Below are 11,125 nucleotides of genomic sequence, written 5' to 3'. Positions count from 1 at the left end.
CCACTTGTGACTGTATGAATTAGTCTTGCTTTAGATTTTGGCAAGGAACTTGCCTTTACATGTACGCTTTATCATGGGAACTATACTGCCTTGAATGTGCGTATACACCGTTACAACCTATACATGCATGATTATATACATGCATACAAATTATTTCCTTGACATTTGATGCACATAAATCTTGTCTAATAGCATATAAATTCACAAAATTCGAATACAAATGCATACAACTAGCGTCCTGTCTTCCATGAAAAATTAATAACATTCATCTCCCCGTATTTGTAGTAGAATTATTTTATGAATTGTAAAAGTGAAAGTCGTATTTTCTTCATCAGTAAAGATATCACTGCAACTGGCATCACCATATGATACAGAATAATGCGCAGGAAATAACAATAATTTAGGATTTTTAATTTCAATAAATTTTGACCATTCGTTCATTGTCGTCGTGTATCACACTATTTAATGTCTTAAAGAGTATATTTTAATTAAAGAAAAATCAATATAATTTTGCCCATAATTGTATCATTTGAGGCAAAGTCTGGTTATGTTTGATTTGATATAGATGTCATTGTTTTAGTTTTGCCGGAGAGTTGCCTTCTGTGTCTTGCGAAAGAATTGTCTACATCAGTTTGGCTTTTTCACATGAAACGAGTCACGCTTACCATGCAGTAATTGCCAGTCCTTTGCATCTGAAAAAGAAAATATTCAAAGTTTAAAAACCAGTCACAAATGCTACTCCAGTCATAAAAATTCTATTTGAGATCGACATCATATGCTTAACATACATACATACATATACACATACATACATACATAGATACATACATACATACATACATACATACATACATACATACATACATACATACATACATTGGATACTTTTTTAAATTATTGAATTATCATTAGCCTTGCGCGCTTAACTTTCACCCAAAAGCTATTGAACTGTATTATGCATGTTTTAGATCAAATCTCAAATGATCTTGTTCACAATCAAAATAGTCTGTATATAATTAAAAAAATATGCTGACCTGCTAACCGTCATTTAATATAGGCTATTTTAATATGCCAGTAGTAATGGACTGGAATGAAGTAGCTTTTCACATGATCGGCAGGTTAAACTGTATCGAACGTGTATTGACCCAAATGGGAAATTAACATGGGAAAATTGAATTGTCAAAAGAAAATATAACAATGTTAGAAGTGGCTGACATCATTGTCTCGAGAACAGTTGGCGAAAGAGACCAAAACGGGGCTCTTATGATAAATAGGGTCAAGAATTGTGTCTAAGCATATGTCGGTACATGTGTGTGATTAATTGTGCGTGTGCTTGTGTGTGTGTGTGTTTAAACACAGATAGAGAGAGAGAGAGAGAGAGAGTTATATGAAATTTTTAAAATATGTCTGCAGCATTTAATTTTGGAAATCAATATTGTACGTTCACGTTCACTTCAACATTAATAAATGAAGATGGAGGATTATGCGGTCCCGTATTTTCTTGATAATTAAAACTATTAGACGAACGTTATGCAATCATGCCTGTTTAGATAAAGAAAAAAAAACACTGATTGTATTTAATTTAATTTGAATGCTCTCATATTTCTACAATGTTTACAAACATTATTGCATTTCATACAACTTTTGTGAGTGCTAATTAGTATCATTTCATATAATATCTGTTTTCGAAACGAAACAATGATTACACTTATTCTTACGAAATATTAACAATGCTCATATTTACAAGCCTCACAAGACGGTAGTGTAAGTCTAGATTTGCAAACATTTAGTGTTGTGTCACCGTCATCGATGAAGACTACACTTCTGTATTAAAGGGAATATGTAACCATACTGTTAACAAACCATTTTACTATTTTAGTTTAGATTTTAGGCAAATCATGTTCAAAACATGTCAGTAGAGAATTCAACACTACGTTGATGAAGAGAATAAACACATTATAGACCGAACACAAGAGAATCTGATCCCTGTAACCTCACATTATTGATTATAGTGGGTATTGCATTTCTTTTCATAGAGTCAATAATGCCATCTTCCAGAGAAGGTTATCCGTCGGTTGCTGGGAAAGCCTACGACTACCGAATGGGAAGCTGGACGATGGAAATGTCCCTCATCACGACCTTGAACTGTAGAAATAATAATTCCCTACAAAACATATCCTGCTACATAATGTTCGCACAAAAATACAGTGACTACCAACTTTGGTTCCTAAATGTTCCGTGCGTCATTCAGATTCACGTACGATCTCAAGTGATCTTCCTGGGCAGAGTTAAGGTGGAAAGGTTTGGTTAAAAGCATCAGGTGACCATATTGTAACGTTGAAACTCGAAAGGATATTGCTCAATAGCTCCTTTGAGAACTGCATTGCTTACGATAGCAAGGAACAGATAGTTTGATAGTTAACATTGGAATCCATGTTCTCCGATTTTGGATCAAGGTCCAGAGACAATGGTAAAGGTTTTGACTTCCAGTCGTCGTAGGCGATGCTCGTTCTGATCAAAATTTGATGAGCGGCTTCATTCCTTAGGTTAGATTTCCACATGCCGCACGTAAAGTCTGGCTTCTGTGATGCTCGTTCTGTATCTGTTATGACTATTCATGAAATGTAACATGGGAGAACTTCATGGTAGTCTCATGCGTAGATGTACACCATTCAACAAATACTTGTCTTGCAAGCACATATCCAATTTACAAACAATCCATCACTTCTAACCAACGTCCGTGTATGCTTTTGTTTGAACTGTCGTTAGATCCAATATTTGCAGGATTTACCTTCAAAAAAAATTCAAAGTGTTGGGTTTCCACAATAATGAGGCATTTAACTGTGTGTTATTGCCTTTTTTATTAAGTCAAGAGATATTCAATGTACGCTCGTTAGTGGTACATATCCATGCTACTCCCCAGTACACTGTTGTTCAAGTACAGATCCAATTCGCTGAATAAAGAATGCATGAAAGTCAACTCTAGCGACTCGATAGCTATTGTCTGTTTTTAGAACAAAGACAGTTAGGTACAATTAATTGACGTTAAGATAGATGTAAGCTTCTATTTGCAAAATTAGTTGAAGATTAGATGGGTGCTCAAACAGTCAAAGACGACACTGATTGAAATTCTGCACACTGAGTTTATTGAATCATTCCCATCGTCTGTGGCTTGTCAATATGATCGAGTCCTAATTTTTTGCATTTACAAGTCTTATGTTACGTGTTTAGGCTGAATAAACAGTAACACGTGAAAGAATGAAAGCAACTAGCTTTGACAAACATAATAAATAACTTTTTTATCTGCAAAAATTATATAAAAATGAAAATATATGAACGTACGATTTCCAGAATCAAATCCAAAAATAATACCTGAATAATCCACGGATACAATTTTTTGGAGTCCTAATAATAAAATGTTCTAATGACTTCAAGTTCGATTACCAACGAAGAATCCAAGATAAAAGGCGATGACGTATGCTGTAACTTGTACTGTTGTGAAGTATAATGTCTAGCACGCAGAAACTAATTGAATTGTTACCAGACACAGATCTATTTGTTATCACTGAACATTGGCTTTGTACAAAGAATCTAACGTATTTAGATAAATTACATGATGATTTCAAAGTAGTTGCGTTATTTACTGAAGAGATATAACAATGCTATGGAGGTAGTGGCGGGTGGCTGTATTTTATTGATCATCACTATGCAAAGTAAGCACCTTACAAAATGAGTTCCCAAATATTATGGCGGTGAAAGTGTTAGTGCAAGAATTGGAACCTATACTTTTGATTGTAACCTACTTTCCCTCGACAACTAGAACTGATGATGCATATGACATATTTTGTGAAAATGTTTTTGATGTGGATGATAGGTATACTGCTGAAAATATATGCATTATTATAGGCGACATGAATGCAGATCTTGTGTGTAAAATCCATCAAGAAGAGATCTTGCTCTCATAAAAAGAATACAACAGAGAAACATAGTTGCTACGTTGGTGATAAAACCACATGAACATTACATCACGTATAGTTCAAAAGACGTGTCACGAACGTCCACACTTGATTATATATTAATACCTGAAATAATCAGAGGTGCTGTAAAAAGACACATAGTAAATGACAAAATTGATTTCTCAGTATCGGATCACCTACCTATTACAGCGGCACTTGCAAAAGATATATTGAAGGAAAATAAAAAGACATGTGTATGTCCAAGAATGAAACGGAACTTGGCAAATCCATTAGAAATGCGCATGTATAAATCTGATGTTAGTGCATTCTTGAATTTCACCTATGAGTGTAAAAAGGTAGAAGATATAAACAAGTATAATGAATTGATAACTAAGAATGTAATGACTGCACCAGACAGGTATTTTCCAAAGTCTGAATTCAAATCGCATTTGACACCATATTGGAAGAAAAGTGGGCTTGAAAAATTACATCAGAATATGAGAAAAGCGCGCGGAGAATGGGTCAAAGCAGGAAACAATAGAAGCACAGAGTGTTACATCAAAAGAAAATACAAGGACGCGAAAAGAAAGTTTAGAAAGAAACATAGGCTAGAGAAAAAGGTATATAAAGAGTGCATATTTGAAGAGATAGAAAAGAGTGCAGAAATGAGAATAGACGAATTCTATACAGTCATACGGGAAAACTGGAAAGATAAATCGGACATTGGTAATATTGCATTTTGAAGAGTAGAATCTATTAATTTGGATGAATGTGTCATTCTATAGAAACTATATTTTTCTGAATTAAGTGGTACAACAGATGAGGAACATAATGATTGTGTCAAAATGAAGAATATGTACGAAGAAAGCAAACTAGTGACTGATAACATAAAATGTAATAATATTACAGAGGAAGCAGTGTTGCAGTATATCAAGTCTCTAAAAACCAAAAAATCACCAGGCATTGATTGCGTATCTAATGAGCACTTAAAGTATGGTGAAACATATTTGATCAGACATTTAACTGCCCTTTTTAATCACATGATCCAGTATGAGTATTTGCCTAATGTATATAGATGTGGGATGATTATACCGATATACAAACAAAATGGTAAAGATAAAAAGGATCCGGTAAATTATTGTGGTATAACATTGACATCTTGTCTGGGAAAATCGTTTGAAAAGATATTGATGACCAGAATTCAAAAGTATTTAGACAAAATAAGCTTTCCACATCCGTATCAGTTTGGATTTCGTAAGGAGGCTTGAGCTATCTCCGCTGTATTTACTCTTCAAGAATGTTTGATGTACTTTAATAATCATAGCTCTAATGTACATGCTGTTTATCTGGATAATGAAAAGGCATTCGATAGACTGTGGCATTGTGGACTACTAAAAAAACTAAAAATATTAGGAATTAATGCAAAAATATGGAGAATAATCGCCCATTCCTACACACAGTCAAGTGCCTGTGTAGCATGTAGAGGATGTATATCGAACACATTTACGGAGAGGAGTTGGTCAAGGGCGTGTAATGTCGGCATTTTTATTTCTCGTGTCCATAAATGACCTATTGAATGAACTAGTAATGACTAATTGCGGGATAACAGTGAATCAGATGAACTACCTGGCATGTTTTTGGCAGACGACACTACTCTACTAAGCTCTACGCTGAATGGATTGCAAATACTTGTGAATACAGCTTATCAATATGCACAGAAGTGGAAATTGAAATATAACTCTAACAAGAGTAATTGGATGATATTTAGCAACAAAAATGAAGTGTACTCATCAAATGGAATTACTCTGGGATCACAGAATATTCCTAGGGCAAAAAAAGTGAAATATGCAGGAGTTACCTTTTCACAATCAATGAAAACTAATGATCGTATAGTCTATTCCTACGATAAAGCTAAACGTGTAACAAACTCACTATATTCAATTGGATTGAATGCAAATGGTATGAACTCTATAGTTTCTGTAAAAGTCTGGGAAAGAATTATATTGCCGTCTGCTTTGTATGGCTCAGAACTCTGGTTTGATATGTCATATCAGGGCATTGAATCAATGGAGAAAATGCAACGATATTTCGTCCGAAGAGTACAAGGTTTCCCTCAAAGATCGCTTATTGGATATAGGACATCATGCTTGGGGATGATATCAATGGAAGCTCGCATAAATAAGCAAAAACTCGTATTCCTTGGTTGCATGTGTAAAACATCAGCAAACTTAACTGCTAAAAAGTTTTTCCTCTGGGCTGTTGGAAATTTTAGTTTTGACCCCCAATGATAGCTGCAACTCTTTTATATATGATATAAATGCTGTACTCAAAAAATATGATTTAGAAGACTATCTCAAGGATTTTATTTTCACTGGAAAATTCCCAGACAAAATAACATGGAAAAACTTAATTGGGACAAGAATACAGATATTTTAGGAGAGAAAACATGAAATGAGTATCAGAAATCCATCAGAGGGATTCGGTAGATTTTTAAACATTAATCCAGGACAAAAACTGCATCATCTATGGAAAAGAGCTTACACTGACTCAAGCAGAAAAATGGAATATGGGACATTAATTCGTATTGGAGGAATGCAAGCAAGTGCTGGACTGTGTATCTTATTTGCCAAAATGAGCCATGACCGTATTTTGCACATATTGATTAATTGTGCCTTAACCTTAGACAACATAAACCACTTGATGGAAAGTCTATTTCGTATATGCCTCCAGTGATTTACCGTGATGTCTGTGATCAGATCGATGATGTTATACTGATTATACTACTTGGTGGTTTAAATGATATATCAGAGCGTTTAGAATTTGAATCATAGATACATATGATCAGACTATTTTCGATTTAATAGAGAAATCAAACATGATATAAGGAAAGAAATACACGTACTGGATTGAAAAGCGATTAGGAAACTAATTATTTTTGTTGCGAGGTTACATTTTCAAATGTTCTATCGTATATATATATATATATATATATATATATATATATATATATATATATATATATATATATATATATATATATATATATATATATATATATATATATAGTTTAGTAATTATTTTAATTTATTCATTCGTTTGCTATTGGAAATAATTCAATAAGCAACGAATCCACTTTTTATTTTATGTATTTAATTGCATTTCTTTTTTGTCTTAAAATCTTCAGAAAATGGAGGAATAAAAGAATATCATCATCTCTCTCTAAATATCATTATTAATACTAAGTATTTCGCAATTCCGGAAATACCTAATTGCGAAGTAGTGGTTCATATGATCATGTTTACATATAAACTAAGATCATGTAGACCCTATATGACCTTGTTAAGAACCAATCATTTTACTCCGAGAAAAAAATTGTTTACTTGACCCTCAATCAAGGCCAGGACCTACGTCAAAAATAGAAACAAGTGTTTTTATTATTAGGTATTTACGGAAACATTCAAGTCAAACTGTTGTTTCTGGAAAATATCAAATTCCTTGTAAACAAATGACATTACATTGACATGTAAAGAAAAAAAAGATTTAAAAACCCACAAACAATAAAATCAAATCAAACACAAATTAATTTAAATATAAATTAAATCAAATATACGTAATACACAAATCTTTCTTCCTAACCTTTGCTTTTGCATTTTTAGTCGTAAAAATGTTCAGTTCTTTGACTACTTTGTTTCGAGTCTTAACATGAGTGTGTTTGTGAAGTTTGTAAACTTTGTGCATCTCGTTTTGCGTTGTCCTTCCTAGGATGTGAAAGAGGATTAATTGCCTTTGATATTAGCCTGAGGTTAATTTATTGATGCGTCTGGGTACCCCATCATGAATTGTCCAGTTTGAAACAACCCATTTGTATTAGCGTGTATAAAAGTTTCTTTAGGGCATTATTGGTCGACGAGTCGATTTTGATATGATTATTTTCCTTGGCTTAAGATGCTGTCTTTTAATGGATGCGTTCCTCGAGTGACCATCTATTCTATGATGGGTTCTTTCGTAGAAAACGTTATGTCAACATATCTCATAAACCATTTCATCAATCTTGCTTGCCTCGTTGGTACAAACGAAACATTTTCTTCAAATGCTCTGTGAAAGTGATAGATGTTTCTTCATTCAGGGTAAGAAGCTATGGCATAATCCAGCTTGAAAGGATTGACTCTCAGCAGTGTGACAGTTGTTTTTACTAAGGCATTGTACTCAATGGCATCATAGTACGAAACTTTGATTTCACTCCTTCATTCAGTCAGTTCGATAGAGGAAGTAAAATACTTGTTGAATTAAATATTGTTGTGATTGTGTTTGGTTGGAATGAGAACTGTTTTTTTTTTGCCACCCAGAATAACAAAGCAACTTTATGAAAAAAATATGATATGCATTATTTAGTTGCTGGATAAATCTTCTGACCGTAGATGGTTGGATGATAGTATTATATCAGTAAAGTTTTACGTCCTTTATCTAGTGCTTGGCCAAACTGGTTTTAAACATATTCGAACTCGTTTATACGACATGTTGAGTATTAAAGTAATAACGGAAAGAAGTGTTTAACTGAGGATTCATTATTGTTGATGCTTTGGATTCGGAAAGGCAGGATTCTTTTTAAATATGTTTTATTGACTGTGTTTAGGCTTTCTACGACATAAATGGTTTGGTCTTCGGCAAGATTATAGACTTGCGTGGATAGATGATTTCTACCGAAACTATTCTGAGGCAGTTTCGCTGTTAAAAACATCTGATAAACTTGTTCCTAGGGTCGAATAAATATTTATTTCGCCTTGTATAACTAGGTACTTTATATGCATATAGTAATCAACTAACTATGTTATTTACATCCTACCATAATGTAACTTATTTTCCACACTGATGACACTACTCTTGATATGTTCAAGATGTTGCCCTCGTTTGTAGTAAACGACCTGAAACAAATTTCCTAATGTCTACGAACGGTTTGATGATTGTACAAAGGTTTAATTGTGTCAGGATCCATTGTTGTGTCACGAAAGTTTCGATCTTTACCTGACTTCAAAACTTATTTTAGGACGTTAGAGATCACCACATGACTAGAACAATAGTTCGGTATGAACTATCACTTTGTATTTCGTATGATGTTCTTACTTGCATGTGTATCATTAATCACAATGATAGCCTCTCCCTCGACAAATTTACAATTGTGTGCTTTAGATATTCATTGGTCCATATAAATGACCGATCACCTACGATGTGCGGATGATAGCTCGAGGGCGGTCGATATTCATACATTTATTTGGTTTCAAAGAAATAACACATTCTATGAAATGTTGGAAAAACGAGTACAATTTTAAATGGCCATTGGCAGTAACATATGATGCATTCGTCATGACGTTATGAACTCAGTATTTAGTGCAGGCTTAGTGGCAATTCGCAAAAATTATACCTACACGTATGATATCCACGTCTTTAATTAAAAAAAAATTTGGTAATGACTTGAAAGCATCCGTGTAAATTTAGCAAGTAAAATTGAATATTAGATGTTAAACTTGTTTCCCAAAAATTAATTCAGCACGCCATTTACAACGGAGAGTCTTCTTAATATATTTGTCTTGTGTTCTAAGGTGATGTCTTTTAAGGAGTGGGTTTTGTTCTTTAAATTCGGCTTTATTTTCTAACGTCTGACACCAGGATGCATAACTAGCTTAATGCTTCGTGGACAAAATCACTATCTTGGGATTATTGTACATTCATTCAAGGACGTTCTGGATTATATCATTTTTAAACATCAATACTGCTAGTTATACAACATAGTTTAAGGCTATTGGTCCAATACTTATAACTGAGTTCCTGCTTCTGGGACACATACATTATCTTGGGATAATTATGAATTCGTTCAAAGACATTCTGGATTATATCATTGTGATACATCAATAGTGTTGGTACATCGCTATATTTAAGATTATTAGTACATCAGAACCTTCAGTGTTGGAATTCATTCGCCTCACCATACTTTTGGATTATGAAAGGACGTTTAGGAATATTTGGGATTTAATTCACAATACGGTAAATTCCTCTTAAATGTTTCTTTGTAACTTAGGAATAAAATTATTTGTGTATTTAACTAAGCTTATTAATTTTGCTTCTTTTTGTCACTTATTTCAAGACTATACAGCTCTAACACATGTTGAATTCTCATTTCATGATGTAAACGTTGGACACTTTAAAACTATTCACTTTACACATTAAAGTTTCATACGTTATGTAACTGTTGTAGTTGTCTGACTGTTCAAAACACCGCCAAAATATGTCAAACCTGATTATGCAAACGGCATGAACTAAAAAAAAAAATTTATATTGAAGTTTACAGAGACAGTGCATTTTGTTAATTTATTTCCAGAGAATAGATAGGTGAACACAATTATTGATAACGGATATCATTGCATTCACGTAATCCATTTTTTACTCTGAATTCCTGTTTATGTTCTCCTTAAACAATTTACGTTTCGCAAACCAAGAGGTGATAAATTACTGCCTTGGAAACGTTCTTGTATTGCATAAATTCTCCCAATAATCCATCACCGTATTAGGAAGATCGTTTTGTTCTCTCACAATGACAGATATACGGATTTTTTTCACGGTCAATGTAGTCACATCGATAACTATTTACATATCTTTAATTGTACGTGCTTACCTGCGGACAAGACTGCATCCGGTGCCTCCATTTGCAGACGTATACTCCCGCTATGTATTTCTTGTGTGGCAAATGTATGTGGCCCGTGTTCTGGGACCATGGCCCGTTTTATGGTGCAGCCTTGTGTACATTTAGGACTGTTGTCACCATAAAGGCAGATTGTAGCATTGCAGTTTAAGCTCAACGTGTGGCTACTGTCCTGGAATTCAAACACTTGGTATGAGAATCGTGTCTCGTGATTTTCCGTCGAAATAAGGTGGACCATAGGGTTAGCAGGGCAACTGTAATCGAAGCATAAAGGAAATAAAATTATAAAAAAAAATATAACATAAATATTGAATACTAAAAATCCCATTTTTTGAAAAGAAACGTATTATAATTGTATTAAATTTGTCTCTGAAACGACGGGTATATCGATACATGTGGTTTACCATTCATGAATATGTCCTCTTGAGAAATGCATCTCTAAATGTATTTTTGCTTGATAACTGGCTAGGAGTCT

The 11,125-nt window shown here is 33.7% G+C and overlaps 1 protein-coding gene across 5 annotated transcripts in view; it reads right to left on the bottom strand.

Annotated features, from left to right (window-relative positions):
• Positions 1–533: 533 nt before the first annotated feature.
• Positions 534–11,125, bottom strand: part of LOC149797360 (scavenger receptor cysteine-rich domain superfamily protein-like) — a 150,496-nt gene continuing 139,904 nt past the window's right edge. For 4 of the 5 annotated variants that reach the window (XM_089962109.1, XM_089962106.1, XM_089962107.1 and 1 more), the window contains 2 exons: positions 10,624–10,904; positions 534–692 (listed from right to left, as the gene is read on the bottom strand). In XM_089962109.1, coding sequence (XP_089818235.1) covers positions 628–692; positions 10,624–10,904 — 346 coding nt within the window. In that variant the 3' untranslated portion in view covers positions 534–627. Of the gene's footprint in view, positions 693–10,623; positions 10,905–11,125 lie in introns of those variants that run through there. The other variant, XM_089962110.1, reaches the window with a different exon arrangement.

Source organism: Sinohyriopsis cumingii, chromosome 6 (assembly GCF_028554795.1).
Source record: "Sinohyriopsis cumingii isolate HCF-2022 chromosome 6, ASM2855479v2, whole genome shotgun sequence".
NCBI classification, from domain to species: domain Eukaryota; kingdom Metazoa; phylum Mollusca; class Bivalvia; order Unionida; family Unionidae; genus Sinohyriopsis; species Sinohyriopsis cumingii.
This window is presented reverse-complemented; position numbering and strand designations above follow the sequence as displayed.